Source organism: Hyperolius riggenbachi, chromosome 7, assembly GCF_040937935.1.
Source record: "Hyperolius riggenbachi isolate aHypRig1 chromosome 7, aHypRig1.pri, whole genome shotgun sequence".
In the NCBI taxonomy this organism is placed as follows: Eukaryota; Metazoa; Chordata; class Amphibia; order Anura; family Hyperoliidae; genus Hyperolius; species Hyperolius riggenbachi.
The window spans coordinates 169,924,567-169,940,297 of NC_090652.1; the positions used below are offsets into that span (position 1 = coordinate 169,924,567).

The 15,731-nt window shown below is 45.5% G+C and overlaps 1 protein-coding gene across 1 annotated transcript in view; it reads right to left on the minus strand.

Moving 5' to 3' along the window:
- Positions 1 to 11,942, minus strand: part of ATP5MF (ATP synthase membrane subunit f) — a 49,409-nt gene extending 37,467 nt beyond the window's left edge. Inside the window, exon 1 of the mRNA XM_068244874.1 lies at positions 11,837 to 11,942. Coding sequence (XP_068100975.1) covers positions 11,837 to 11,852 — 16 coding nt within the window. The 5' untranslated portion in view covers positions 11,853 to 11,942. The remainder of the gene's footprint in view (positions 1 to 11,836) is intronic.
- Positions 11,943 to 15,731: the final 3,789 nt, after the last annotated feature.

A 15,731-nucleotide genomic window follows, 5' to 3' on the forward strand; every position in this document is an offset into this window, starting at 1 on the left:
GAGGTACCCGACGGCCAAACATATAAAGGTCTGGAGCTCCTCAGGATAGGCGGAATACTTCCTAAGATAATAATTAATAGCCTCTATGGCCAAACTATGAGGGATGCATGAATAAAGGGCTTTCACATCGATAGTGATCCATATATGATGTCTTTTCCAAACAAAACTCTCTAAACTAGAAAGTAAATGCTTGGTATCCCTGATATAACCTGGGAGTCGCCTAACCAGTGGCTGTAACATAGAATCGACCCACTCACTCAGGCGCTCCCCCAGGGAGCTAATGCCAGCCACAATGGGCCTACCCTCTGGGGGAACGCCCGGTTTGTGGATTTTAGGGAGATGGTGAAAAATTGGTGTGACCGGATCCCGAACACCCAAATAGTCAGACATCCTCTGATCCAGAATGCCTAAACTCTGTCCAAAGGATAACAAATCAAAGAGTTCCTTCTGAAACGGTCTCATGGGGTCTGCTCCCAGTTTCTGGTATACTGCAGGATCCCCCAGTTGCCTCAGAGCTTCAGCCCTATAGCTATCGCTATCTAGGACGACAACGGCACCCCCTTTGTCTGCATTACAAATAACTATATCGGGATTATTTTTTAGATTGGAAAGGGCCTGTCGCTCCTGGTGTGACAAATTAGGTCTACTACTGCCCCGGGCCCCCTCCAATTCCACCAAATCTCTCTCCACCAACTCCTGGAAGGTCTCTACATGATGACTTCGGCTAGCCAAAGGATAAAAAGACGGATTGCAGGCATGGATCGGTTTGACATCATCTATGGAGACCAGTCCAGTGCTTTCCGAGGCCAGAGATTTCAAGGCCCATTTAGCACTTAGCTCACTAAAATCTCCAATGTTAGTAATACCATCCATAACCCTATCAACCCGACCCCCAAATTCTTCACTGCCAGAAAAATGCTTTCGGAGTAGAACAGCTCTAATAAATCTATTTACATCCACAATAGTTTCAAATACATTCATATGATATGTTGGCGCAAAAGAAAGGCCCCTGGCAAGGACCCGCTCTTCCATATCCGAAAGCACATACTGGGAGAGATTCACCACACTCTGTACCCTCTCCCCCCCTGACCTAAGCCGTCCGGCTCTATGTTTCTTCCCCGCCCGTCTGATCTTCCGCCTCCTCCTCTCCTGTTCTTCTGGCGGCCCTTCCTCTGCTTCCTGTAATTGGTGGTTGGACCTTGTGCGTTTTTTGGAAAACCTGCAACTGCCTCTGCCTGCAAGGAGCGCCCACATGTTTCAGGATCTGAAGTATCTGATACTTCAGAAACTTCTGGGGAACTAAAGTTAATCCTCCTTCCCTGTTGTCTCTGTGTTCTGCGGAGAATAGATTTGGGCGATTTCGGTGATCTCGCCAGAGTCTCCCACTTGCCCCACTCATACACCACCTTACGTCTATAATCCTCCACATCCCTTAGATACTTAGATGTCTTAATTTCTGTTATAATGGATTCCAATTTTGCAATGTTATCACACATTTTTTTATTTAAAACCTCATACTGCTCGAGACTTTCACATTTCGAAATATTGGTTTTCAGATCTGTAAGAATCTTGTTCCATTCTATAATAAACTGTTCTGAATATATTGTGGTGGGCACCTTTTTGATGCGGAGTCCCCTCGGTATTATTTTTTCAGCAACATACTGTTTAAGTGTGGTCAGATCCCACCACACCTTTGTTTCTTTCTCTAGAAGAGATTCTAATTGCAAAAAGGATGTCCTCAAACCGATTTCGGGCTCTTTATCTCCTATATAAGGTTTCCTAGAAAACACAGATGCAAATTTTTGACATCTGTGGGAGTCATATGCTAGATCCCCCAGTCCTATAAGGTGATCATCTACAAAATCCACTCCCTTATCATATTGTTGAATATTCTCATCAGGAGGGATAGGTGTCTGTGTCAGGCTGGCAGCCATTTGTATCTGACTTGCAATGTCACTACTCAAGGGCCACTGCCAAGTAGGAGCCTGCTCAGATTGTGCAGGTCTTGACTCACAAATTTGGCTAGCTGATTCCTGAGGAACAAAAGTCTCTATCTGAGCTTTGTGGGTTATAAGTTCCGACCTCAGATCCACTTTGTCAGCAACACCTTTAGTGGGATTTACAGTACTGGGCACAGCAGGAACAGGGACACCATCCTTATTTTTATCTGAAACAGCAGAGGATAATGTTACCTGCTTACTGCCGTCCTGTGCGTTGCTCCAATCCCCTAGGAGACCCTCCATCAACTGTCTGCAATGCGGGCGAGACTGCAGACATGCGCCTCCAGGAGACAGCAATCCATCCTTGGCTCCCGTCGATTGCTTGGGTCTGGCTCCAAGCGATGTCATCATCAAGGCTGCGCCGTGAGTCGGCGCTCCAGACCCCATGGAATGACGTCTCGTCTGTCCCTCCATGCTCCGGATACGGAAGCCCGCCCGTTCCAATGCGGCAACATGTGGGGCAATATCTGCATTATCCGGAAGATGCAAACGTGCGCCATCTCCCACCACCCCAGCAGACAGGAGCGATCCAGACCCGCCAGGACCTCCCTCCTCCAGGGCAGGCACAGATGCCGGTGAGTCCCCCATCCTATCTTCTGATCCATTCAGCCCTTGTTGCACGCCACAAGCAGTGGTTGGCTGGGTGTTGATTTTAACAGATGAGGCTTTCATAGCAGCAGACTTATAATCCATAGTCACGGAAGAAGGTTTGGAAGATTTGAAGTAGAGATCCAGTTTGGATTTGGGAGCATGGGTATGTCCACCTTGTGCAACTGAGTTGCTCCTTAAATTACGCTGTTCTCTCTGTGCCATAAGATCAGATGATGTGTATACTATTGTAGGAGCTTGATGTAACGTAGTTTATTCCAAGGGAACCTGATGGGTCGCTTGTGGAGCCGGTATACATAAGCCATCAATTAGATAGAAACCACTGGAGAAAACCGCTCACACCTCCCCAGGACAGTGCAGGACCAGGACAGGCCAATCCAAAGGAACATAGACAGAAGAGTGTCCGCACAATGTCCTGTGAATCAGGTTCCTTTATTTTGGACGTATCCAAACGAGCTCACACATCATATAGCTGACATGTTTCGAACCAACAGGTTCTTACTCATAGCTAAAAGATCAAATGACACTATGCACTACGCGTACAAAAATATGCGTGCGTAATGCGGCAACGCGTATTTTTGTACGGGTTGCGGCCCGCAATAGCGCTAATTACAGCCGGGAATGCGGAAAAAGCTATGCGTGGCCAGTCCTGACGGGCCTGTCGGCAAAAACGTAACTAGCTGGCAGCGGGGGACCAGAGGATTAGTGAGTGGCTGCGAGGGCACAGGACTGCTGCAGGGGGCTGGTAGAAGCCCCAGGTGAGTAAAACTAATTTTTTTTTCCTGGCTTAAGTGTCCCTTTAATATTATATCCATGTAAAGAAATTCGGATTTTTGCCATTTAAGTGAACCCTCGGGTCAAAAACCAAATACGTACCTAAGTAAAGGGAAGGCTCTGGATTCAGTATACACTGAATACACAGTATACACAGTATACACTGGTGGGTCAGGTGGATGACTAAAAAAGGGACTAAAGGGTTTTTTCCTTTTACTATATCTAAAAGGAACAACTCCCAAATATATCATTACTTATTCAGTATACACTCCCCGTGTCCTCCATGCTGCTGCTACCACTCGCCAGGACCCTCTGGAAGATCTGTGCTGCACTCTTCTTCATGCACAAGCATGGCCATGCTGCAACCGCGCAAGCGACGACGCCAGACACGCGCCACGTGGGGCACAAATGCGTAAGCTGTTGTGGCTGGAAACTAGCGGCAGCCAAACAGGTGAGATATTTAAAAAGCACGGGGGGCTTCTGTGTTAAACGCTCACTTGAATGGGAGCGTTTAACGCCAAGCCCCGAACGCTGGCGGTAAACGCTGCACAAACGTCCGTCTGAACCAGCCCTAAGGCTGCTATCGAAGCATCCTGGGCCTCCATAACACCTGAGCAGTGCCACAGGCTGATTGCCTCCATGCCACGCCGCATTGAAGTAGTCATTTCTGCAAAAAGGATTCCCGACCAAGTATTGAGTGCATAACTGAACATAATTATTTGAAGGTTGACTTTTTTTGTTTTAAAAACACTTTTATTGGTCGGATGAAATATGCTAATTTTTTGAGATAGGAAATTTGGGTTTTCATGAGCTGTACGCCAAAATCATCAATACTAAAACAATAAAAGGCTTGAACTACTTCAGTGGTGTGTATTTGAATCTAAAATATATGAAAGTAATGTTTATCAGTACATTACAGAATATAATGAACTTTATCACAATATGCTAATTTTTTGAGAAGATCCTGTATATGCTGCTAATGATGCCCAATCAATCTCCATCTGAAATCAATCAAAATCGATCAATGATGCCAGATAGAAGATAACGCTCAATCATTGGATCAGGTGAGCAGGAGTAGAGGTATTCGATTACGGGACAACCAACATGCAGTGTTAGCAGCAGAGCTTACACTTACCTATTAGCCAACTGGTGTCTACTCTCCATCAAGGCTATGGAGTCAGTTCAAAAATCCTCCAACCCTGACTCCTCGAATTTGCATCTTACAATCTCGTTGATTGAAAGTATGTAACATAAAAGGCATAAAAGGCATCTCATGACTGCCAACGCTTGGGAATTTTAAAGCTATATAAAGATGGCATCTGCTTTTGGGAAACAAAAAGCTCCTGACCAGGAAGCTTACACCCATTTCAGCCATCTTGGCCTATCATTGCCCACGTGAATGCCCCAGCAAGTCGTCTGTATAAAGGCCCATACACACGTCGGATTTTAGCGAACGACCCGTCGTTTGAACGTTCCGTCGTTCGGACGTTTTCGCGTCAAATCCGACGTGTGTACAGACTATCGTTCGGGTGATAAGACTGGTTACCAACGATCCGCCGGGCGAACGATAGTCTGTACACACGTCGGATTTGACGCGAAAACGTCCGAACGACGGAACGTTCAAACGACGGGTCGTTCGCTAAAATCCGACGTGTGTATGGGCCTTCAGATTTAACTGGAGCCCCTTATCAGCTGGGTTTCACTATGTAGCCCTGCCACCTTTCAGAAAAAGGCCTCTGCCTCTTTATTATTGATTTAAAAAAGGCCAGGGCCATTTTCTGCGAGAAAGCAGGGCTATGCACCAGCTGATAAAGGGTTTCACTGAATCTCATTAAACAGACATTGGGCTCTAATCAGAAAAAAACTTCTCATAAATGACTTATTTATCACCTGATAAAAATAACCTTTCAGCACATCTACAAGCAAAATAATCACTCAAAGCAAGTTGTTCCTGATTAACTTAATTTCAATATTACTGTTCTTACCTTAATTATATTGCATATTTACTGTTTGGGAGCTTTAAAAAGTAACATAAATAAGGTGAAAACAGAGGGGGGGGGGGAAAAAAAGGGTAAAAATCATGACCAATGTGTTGGGACTAACTTTAAGGCTACTTACACACCAGGACGTTGCGTTTAGGGGACGTTATAGGGCACATAAAGTGCTCCTAACGCAACGCCTGGTGGTGTTGGAGCAGGACGCTACCAAGAGCCGCGTTACAAGCAGCTCTTGGTGCGCCTGCTCTGTCGGAGGCGCTGCGGAGACCACATGAGCGGAGCTCTCCGCATCACGTGGTCCCGCCAGCCAATCAGCGGCCGCTCCAAAGAGTAAACACTGCAAGTGCAGTGAATGCCAAGTAGCCATGTGCCTGGCTACGTAGCTGCCTCTCCCCACCTCCTCTCCGCCCCTAAAATAAAAAAAACACACGTACTGAGCATGTGCAAACAGTCTAACGCAGCTTAGCCGCTTATAAAGTACTGCATGCAGTACGTTGATCTTGACGTGAAGCGTTACTATGTAACGCAACGTGGGCACTGTGAACAGCCCATTGATTTTTCATTGCTGTGCGGTGGGGGTGCGTTACAGGCTGCTCTAACGTGCGCCTGTAACGTCCCACTGTGAAAGCAGCCTAAAGGACATCTGAGGTGAAAATAAACAGATGAGAAAAACAATTGTATCTATCCTTCTCCTAAAAATGACTTTTAAATATCTCACAGTTTTATTTTATATTTAAATCTAGTTTTTAGGTTTTTACTCTCTCATTGCCTCTGCTCAATGACACCTTCATTGAAGTATGCCAGAGCTAAAATCTGAATTATTGACCCTTTTTGTCTCTTTCGTGCTCTCAGAAGCCATTTACTGACAGGAAAGTGTTTTATGGTTGTAATTACTTATCACTGAGGGTTATGCTATAGTCTGACCCAGTCCGACCCAGACAGAAACTGTCACTTGCATACCTGATGTTTAACTGTCAGGCAGAGAAAGAAAAAAGGGAACACAGCCTAGTTATTTGTGTGCTAGGCACTATACATACACATGTCTATCTCATCAGATCACCTCGGTTGTCCTAAGTATTAGTGTACCTCTTTTTTTATGTACACCAGAGATCCATTTTAACTAAACTAAAGGATTTAGCTGCAGAGTAGCTGTTAAATAGAAATCAAAAATAGTTCTCGGTAAGAGTACTTGTAGAGGGTGGAGACAGGAACAAAGAACATGAAGTCCTAGGCAATTTAACTGTGTGTACATCTAAGAGTGATGTGCAGGTACTCTGCAGGAAAATTAGGGGATTCTTCCTCTATTTCATTCTTCATTCACAATCTGAACCAGGTTTATGGGTGACGGAAAACACCTTTGTGTTTAACCTCCCTGCCGTTCTAATTATTTGCTGCGCACGGCAGCGGGAGGGTTTTTATTTGCAAATTTTTTTAGCATGTAGCTAGCCTAGCGCTAGCTACATGCTTCCCCCCTCCCTTCGCTATCCCTCCCACCCATCCGGCGCAAAAACCCAACAGGAAATCCCGTTCTGAACAAGAATTTCCTGTATGGGCTTCCCCCGTCACCATGGCGACAATTGGACTGACGTCAGACGGAGTCCCTATCCACCCCTCAGCGCTGCCTGGCACTGATTGGCCAGGCTGCGCAAGGGGTCTGGAGAGGGGGGGGGGGTGGCGCAGCGGCGGTGATCGGATGTTACACGCAGCTAGCAAAGTGCTAGCTGCATGTAACAAAAAAAATTATGCAAATCGGCCCAGCAGAGCCAGAGCAATCCTCCGCGGCGGGTTACCCCGAGCTGAGCTCGGGATAACCGGCAAGGAGGTTAAAGTGGACCCAAACTATAAATACAAGATTTCAGAAATAAAATATATTTTCTAAATTATAATAATAAATAGCAGCCTTTTTCAGCTACATGACGACAAATATAAAATATTTTACATTTATTGGAGAAACCCCTCCCTTCCTTTCATAGGGCTGGTGCACAACGAGCGGCTTTTTCAGGGTTTCTGCAGCCGCTTGCGGCTGCGGATCCGCTTGGTCAATGTATCTCAATGGGGTGGTGCACACCAGAGCGGGAGGTGTTTTGCAGAAACGAAAAATGCCGGGGTGAGGCATTTTTTGGATTTCGGATGCGTTTCTGCCTCAATGTTAAGTATAGGAAAAACGCAAACCGCTCTGAAAAAACGCCTGTTCAGAGTGGTTTTGCCGGCGTTTTTGTTACAGAAGCTGTTCAGTAACAGCTTTACTGTAACAATATATGAAATGTACTATACTGAAATCCGCTGCAGCAATCCGCAAAACGCCATAGAAAAAGAAAAAGCGTTTCAAAATCTGCTAGCATTTTGCGGATCGGCTAGCGGTTTTTGGTGTGCACCAGGCCATATTGCCGGCAAATAATCCAGCAAACTGGTGGAGTAGATGGTGTCCAGCAAAGGAGGAATTGCTAATGGCTGCCACCTGTATAACCCTAGTTATGCAAAGAGGAGGGTGAAAAGCATGCACTGAAATGTTCATATGCTTGAAGGAGTGTTTATTTATCTTTATATGTGTCAGAGTGGTACAACTAAATATTTTGAATTAAAAAACCCTGTTAGAACTTACCGGTAGCGGTATTTCAACGAATCCTCCAGGATGGCTAAAACATGAGAGGAAGCCTGCTCCACCCCAAAGGAAAGACCCCCACAATTATTCAATTAGACAGACCATATAGGTCCTCCTCTGCCATAGTCCCTCAGTAAATATAGAGTACAACCTAGGAGGACCCCATAAAGTAAGAACAATACTACCATATGTATGCATAATAATTAATCTAATATCTCCCAAGATAGGGAGGGAACTAAGGTAGCCATCCTGGAGGATTCGTTGAAATACCGCTACCGGTAAGTTCTAACAGGGTTTTAACAACTCATCCTCCAGGATGGCTAAAACATGAGAGACCAACGAGAAGTCTAATAAAGTTACCTTAGGGAGGGATGATGTTTTGTAGAACTTTTCTCCCAAAAGATAAGTCTTGAGCTGATAGTAGGTCGACTCTATAATGCTTCACAAAAGTCTGATGACTAGACCAGGTTGCCGCTTTACAGATCTCTTCTAAAGAGGCCCCTAATCTTTCAGCCCAGGAGGTAGCCAGGGATCTGGTAGAATGTGCATTCACAGCTTGGGGAATAGACTGTCCTGCCTTGGTATAGGCTAAGGTGATAACCTCTCTAATCCACCTCGCTATAGTACTTTTTGAAACTTGTAACCCTTTCCTTGACCCTGCGAAAGCTACAAACAAGTGATTAGATCTTCTGAAAGGCTTTGAGGCTTCCAGATAGGACAGTAGAATTCTCCTGACATCCAACTTGTTAAGTTTTCCCTCTTTTTCATTGGAAGGAGGATCACAAAAGGATGGAATAATAATATCTTGAGATCTATGAAAGGCCGAAGATACTTTAGGGAGGTACGTAGGATCTGTTCTAAAGACTATTCTATCGGGAAACACAGTCATGTATGGGTCCTTTATTGAAAGGGCCTGAATGTCCCCAACCCTACGTGCCGACGTTATGGCGACTAAGAAAGCCGCCTTTAGAGTTAGCCATTTTATCGAAATTGAGTTGAGGGGCTCAAAAGGAGACTCAGTTAAATAATTCAAAACCAAACTTAAGTCCCCGGGAGGAAATAATTTTGACGGGATTGGTCTCGATCTGGATACTGCTTTTAGAAAATCAATAACTGCCCCACAGAAAATACAGCAGTTTTCTTTGTGGACAGACTTTTGGCAATGTCTTCCCAAAACCCCAGTCTGTCCACTCTCACCTGTCCTGCCGCTTGTGTGGTAGCGTCCGGAGGTCCGCTGGGCTCAGAGGGTAAGGCGTCTGACTGCTCCATGCCTTCCTCTGCAAGCACTGACCGGCATGTAATGGCGCCGGGAACGCTGAATAACTTCCGCCTTATGCGGAATCAGCCGTGCGTCATCACGCTGCCTCCTCCCTCCGTGCACAGTTAAAGTCTCGCGAGATCTCGCGCGTTCGCCTTAGGAGACTCACTCTGCCCGCAGACACGGCCAGCATCAGACCTCCATCCATGCCGCCGCCACCCATGGACGCACGAGCTCTCTCTGCTACACCACAAGCGAGAAGCGCTCAACACGCAGTTCTGTCCGCTGGAGGGGGGGGAAGGAGGTCTGAAAAGAAAACGTAGGAGACAGGTACTATACTGCCTCAGAGGGTGTCCTTCAGGTGTAGGAAACACACTAAAACTGAGGGACTATGGCAGAGGAGGACCTATATGGTCTGTCTAATTGAATAATTGTGGTGGTGTTTCCTTTGGGGTGGAGCAGGCTTCCTCATGTTTTAGCCATCCTGGAGGATGAGTTGTTAAAAAAGGTTTGGTTTGGGTCCGCTTTAATGTGCACAACATTCCCACTGGATTCACAACAGCTCTGCGGGGAGTGCATATGTATAGTACAGCAGAGTCCCAGGTATCCGGCACCAGCAGGGATTGTCTGAAGCCGGATACACGTGCTTGCCGGTTGCTTGAGCAACCAGCCTAAAAAGCGCAAATCTACCCACCCCACAATACTTATCGCGCCTCCAGCGATGTCTAGCAGCCTTCCTGCAGAACCATGTGGGCTCCTAGCGGCTTTCAGGCTTTTCTGTCCTTGGAAGCCAGTGCATCGGGTGAGGTAACATGCCGACTTGTGTCCATAGACACACCAAGCCGCTAGGAGCCAACTAGGTGCTGCAGGAAGGCTGCTAGACATCGCTGCAGTATTTTACATGCCTCAAAACCTGCCCAAAACAAAGTACCCGTTATGCCTCAGGCATGCTGGCTAGTTGAGACTTCCGGTTGCCTGAGTTCCAGATAACGGGGACTTTGCTGTACTACTGTATAACCCCCAATTTAACAACATATCAAATTCAAGTATTTCATGAGCAAAAGGAGTGCATAAATGTATATGCAAAATCTGCATAAACTTTCATCCACACAGATTTGCATCTCATTGACCATCCCCACAAGTGACTACACATTTGTCTTTATGCTAACAGCAGAGATGTTATTTTATATAAAAGGATTCCTGTGTACATATCAGATATACAGTCACAATCAGATATGCATGTCTGACTCTAAAAATACAGTGACTAAGCACTGCTATTACTATAGTAGCTAGCTACTAACTATCTATCTATCTATCTATCTATCTATCTATCTATCTATCTATCTATCTGTTTACCTCCTGTAGGGTGGTGCTGTTACTGGACACATTAACTGCTTCCTACATGTCACTGCTAATATGCAGTGTGAATTTTGCCAGGCATAAGCAGCAGGGGGACTTTCTTCAGGAGGGTGCCAGGAACAGAGGAGGTGAAGTGGGCAGGCAGGAGTAGGTCTGCCGCTTAGGGCTTTTTAGGGGGAGCTATAGGTCTGTCTGCCGCTAGGGTTTATTTTGCAGGAGCGGGAGCACAGTAGGTAAAGCGGGCAGGAATTCTGGCTATATACATGGTGGTGTGTGTGGCTGATTAAATACATTGGCTATACATGGGGGGGGGGGGGTGCATTTTGTTCCCAACTCTCTCTCAACTCCACAGCCCTGCTCTCCATCCTACCTGAGTGTTCCTCACTGTCTCTTCTCTACCAGGGCACACACAGAAATCATAGGCTTGTTTCACACACAATGTAACAGCGTACAAATGATGTCCGTTTCACAGAAGGCAGTTACAGACGCCCCAGCAGATACTATGTTAGGTATAGGATCAGTTCTCACCTTCAACGGATCAGTTCCAGAAGTCAGAATGTAAAGTCATGATTGCATGATTTTTTTCAGACTTCACATATGGTGCACATGTCAAAAATAATAACAGCATATGGGAGCTGACAATATACGTTCCTGCAGTTTCTCCAGTCAAATAGCCGTAGCTTCTTGAATCTGCCACTACTGCCAGTGACAAGTTCTGCTATACCATTTGAGAGACCTGACAAATACATTAGATTTAAACCGACCAATGGGAATCATCTCTCCCAGGAGACTGCCATTGATTTGTTTCTATCCAATGGTTTATTATGCCTTTACCGAAGCTCCCATCGGTATAAGGGCATTTTCCACTGCCAGTAGACCCAAGTGGTGGCAGCAGAACCCAAGCAGCATGTGGGAACGTATGCAGCACAATGGTGCTGGTGTCTGAGAAACAGACAGTGATGGAAACTGCATATCCGCAAATAATGCGCTGAGAATGCACCACTGTGTATGTCATAGTGTGGACTGATTAAGTTGCTGACATTTTTATGATAGCAAGAATGTGCAAACACAGTAGCCCAACTGATAGATAGATATTAATCTACATGTGCAGCAGGCACCAGAACGCTTTTTGCCATTCAGGCTATGAGGAAACTCCATCACACCCTCCACAGCTATCCTCACCCACAATCAGACCGTTTATGTCACTGATAGACTGCGAGCAGAAACGTTTTCTTACCCAGCTTCTCCGCCATTTTTATGTCCGTAATGACACTGAGCTCAGCAATGAGAAAAGAACACTTCGACCCCAGGCGCTAAGTCACCGCCCCCTCTCCACAGGAGGAAGCACTAAGTTGCCTCTACCCTTACATCACTTCCGTTTACAATTTAGTCATTACATTCACAATTGGAGGATTTATTTATGCATATTGACTCAGGTGAATGTCAGATTCTGTGAAATAATATCTTCTAGTAATTGTTTGTATGAAACGTTGTGTTACTGTAGGACATATGCGTGATCTGAACTCCGAAGAAAGGTCTTCCGTTTCAATAAATGTATGTGTCAGAAATAAAAAAAAACAGTATTCTCGAGTACCTTTCAACTGTGCCGTTTTTGCATGTTTATTTATTATAACTTCAGGCCCCACAGCACATCTTTCGGAAGCAAATCCCCCTATTCAATCATTCCTCCTTTTAATATCCCTCTGGCAGATATTACTGATATCATTCAGATTTTACCAAGCATATTATCAACAAGTAGTTATTTCAAATCTTAAAAAGGGAACCCGAACTGAGAAAAAATATTTAAAATAAACATGAGGTAACTTCAAATGAACATTACATAGTTACCTTGCCACCAGTTAGGCCCAGTGCACACCAAAAAACCTCTAGGACATACATGTCAAACTCTGGTCCGTGGGCCAAATCTGGCCCTCCCAGCCATTCAATTTGGCCCTCAAGTGGATTCCCCATTTTGCATAATGTTTGGCCCACTCTAGACCACCAGGGAAGCTATATTGGAGGTGAAGCCCTAGAACACCAGGGAAGCCATATGGTGGAGAGAGGGCTTCTAGACACCTGTGAACTGTATAGGGAAGGGTGTGTGCCTCTAGACACCAGGGAACAGTATAGGGGAGGGAGGACCAGTAGACACCAATGAACTGTATAGGAGAGGGAGGACCCTAGACACCAAGGAACTGTATAGGGGTTGGAGGGGGGGCCATTAGACACCTGGGGACTTGATAAGGGGCCAGTAGACATTGGGCTCTATTCATAAAACTTCTGAGCCGGAAAAAATCCTGGAGGTAAAATACCGCAGCGGTATTTTACACTTCTGGGTGGTCATTCATAGAAATCTTGCCAGCTGCGATAGCAGAGCGGAGATCTCCCGCTGAAAGCTGGCGGAAAGCTGTCGGAAGGCATGCGGAAACACTTCAGCCGGCAGAGTCCCTCCGTGCACTGCTCTCTCTGGGAGGTCTGTCCCATTCACTTGTATGTAATCCGCAAAATCAGAGGAAGCGGTATTTCCCGTCCACATACCGCTTGCTCTAATCTTTATGAATGGCCATTTTGTTACTTTTTTCTAGATAAATCTAGAAAAACACTGGAGAAGGCGGAAATTTCTCGCTCTGCTGGGGGATTGTAGATTTTCATGCGGGAACAGCTTTTATGAATGCCCACTTTGCTAAATGGACGGGAAAATCCGCTGTTTTGAGCGGAAAACTTGCGGTAAGGTTTTATGAATAGAGCCCATTGAGGTTGGCCTGCGACTTGGTCCCAGTGTACAATTTCAGCCCACTTTGTATTTCAGTTTGACACCCCTGCTCTAGCAGATCTGCAAAATGCTAGAGGTTTTTGAAGCAGATTTCAAAGTGATTCTAGGCATGTTTAGGGTCCATTCACACTTGCAAAACGCAAACCGCTAGCGCTTTTGTTAGCGGTTTGTTCTGACGATTTTTGCCGATTAACAGGAAAAATCACGATCGCGTGTAGCGCTTCTATAGCACTAAACGCAATCGCCGGGAAATCGCCTAAAAATAGTGCAGGATACAAATTTGCGTTTGCCGATTTGCGTTAATCAATGGCGATTAACTGGCCCATAGGTTATTATTGCACTAGCGCTTTACAAAGCTCTGGCGCTTGAGCGTTTTGCCGAAATCGCAGGCAAAACGCTCAAGTGTGAATGGGGCCTTAGAGACGTTTTCTAAGCATGCCTATCGTTTTTTGGAGCGTTTTTGTGTAGCAGATTTCAAATATTGTTACAGTAAAGCTGTTACTGAACAGCTTCTGTAACAAAAACGCCTGGAAAACCGCTCTGATCTAGCGTTTTTCAGAGCGGTTTTCCACCTTCCTATACTTTAACATTGAGGCAGAAACGCCTCAGAAATCTAAAAAATGTTGCAGCCCCCGGTTTGCGTTTGTGCAATAAACGAACCGCTCTGGTGTGCACCAGCCCATTGAAATACATTAGCCAAGCGGTGTGCACCAGCCCTTACTCTCAAAAGCTCACCCATTTTCTTTTTGACAATGATCCCTTCCAAATCTGACAATTATTTGTCAGAACTGAAATATATCAGTTGCTGTCAGTTATATATCAGTTGCTGTCAGTTATAGCTGAGAGGACAACTGATGTGCCATGTATCCCTATGGCTCAAGTGGGCGATGTCACAGTTTAACAGTGTACTGACCAGAAAGCTGTTATGGAGTAATGGCCATTTTCAAAATGGAGGACGGAGAATTCCCTTGATCACAGTGGACAAGGAGGACGCAAGAGAGGAGAAAGATGTTGAGGAGTAGACTACACGGGAGGTAAGTATGACTTGTATGTTTATTTTGACTTTTAATTTTCAGTTCAGGTTTTCTTTAAAGGACCACTATCGTGTAAAAAGTAGGCAGTTAAAATCTGACAGAACCAACAGGTTTTGGGCCAGTCCATCTCTTCATGGGAGATTCTCAGGGTTTTCTTTTGGTTTTTAACAGCATGTCCTGAACAGCAGTTGCAAAGTCTAAGGCCCAGTGCACACCGAACAGATCTTTATGCAATTCGCCGGCCACATCCGCCTGTAAAGCCGCTCGGGTGATGTATTTCAATGGGCTGGTGCACACCGGCGATTTGAGGTTTTTAGCAAACCGCAAACATGCCTCTTGCTGCACGTTTGCGGTTTGCTAAAAACTTTAAACTGCCGGTGTGCACCAGCCCATTGAAATACATTAGCCACGCGGATGCTCAGGCGGATGTGGCCAGCGGATCGCATGCAAATCCGCCCAGTGTGCACTGGGACTAATTTCTGTCATCCGCACCCAAAACTGCTAGCGTTTTGTGGATCTGCTAGCGGTTTTTGGTGTGCATTGGGCCTCACTGATAAAATAGCGTGCAAGTAAACAGGGAGGCTGGCTAGTATCTTACTATTTTGGCAGTTAAACTGCTGTTCAGGAAATGCTGTTGAAAACACTGAGAATCCCCCATGAGGAGATGGACTGGCCCAAACCCTGTTGGTTCTGTCAGATTTTAACTGCCTACTTTTTTCGCGATAGCGGTCCTTTAACGTGAACCCTGTGAGTTAAAAAAACATATGTAGATTTAAGTCTTGACCCCACCAGTGCTGGCCTCCCCTTCGTGTATGAGCACGGCTGTGCCGCATAAGTGCAGGTACATCTGTGCAATAGCATACAGCTGCTCATGAACAATTGGTTTAGGCTTACTGTGCAGGCATAGCCGTACTCGCACATGCATAGTATGGCAATATTTGTACACAGGGAAGCACAGCAATATGTACATATCCGACAAGCTCTTGTGGTGCTAGTCTAGTACAGGGGATCAAACAAAACCCTCATAGGGAACAGTTCTCCAGTCACAGCACAAAACATTGTGATTGGTCGAAACAGTATAAGGACCTTTCACACTTGCTTTAAAAACATATACATGTGATACGTTTTTAAAGCTCTACTTAAACGAAGGTAGCAGATCCTATGTTAAAAATAGGATCCGCTTCCACTTGTTATAAAACACTGATCCATGTGCCACGGAACGTGAGATAAATGCTCCAACTTGGCACATTTGACCGGACGGGAAAATGTGTCCAATGAAAGCCTACGAGAATGGGCACTGTCCATTTTCACCAGGCTAATCGCTG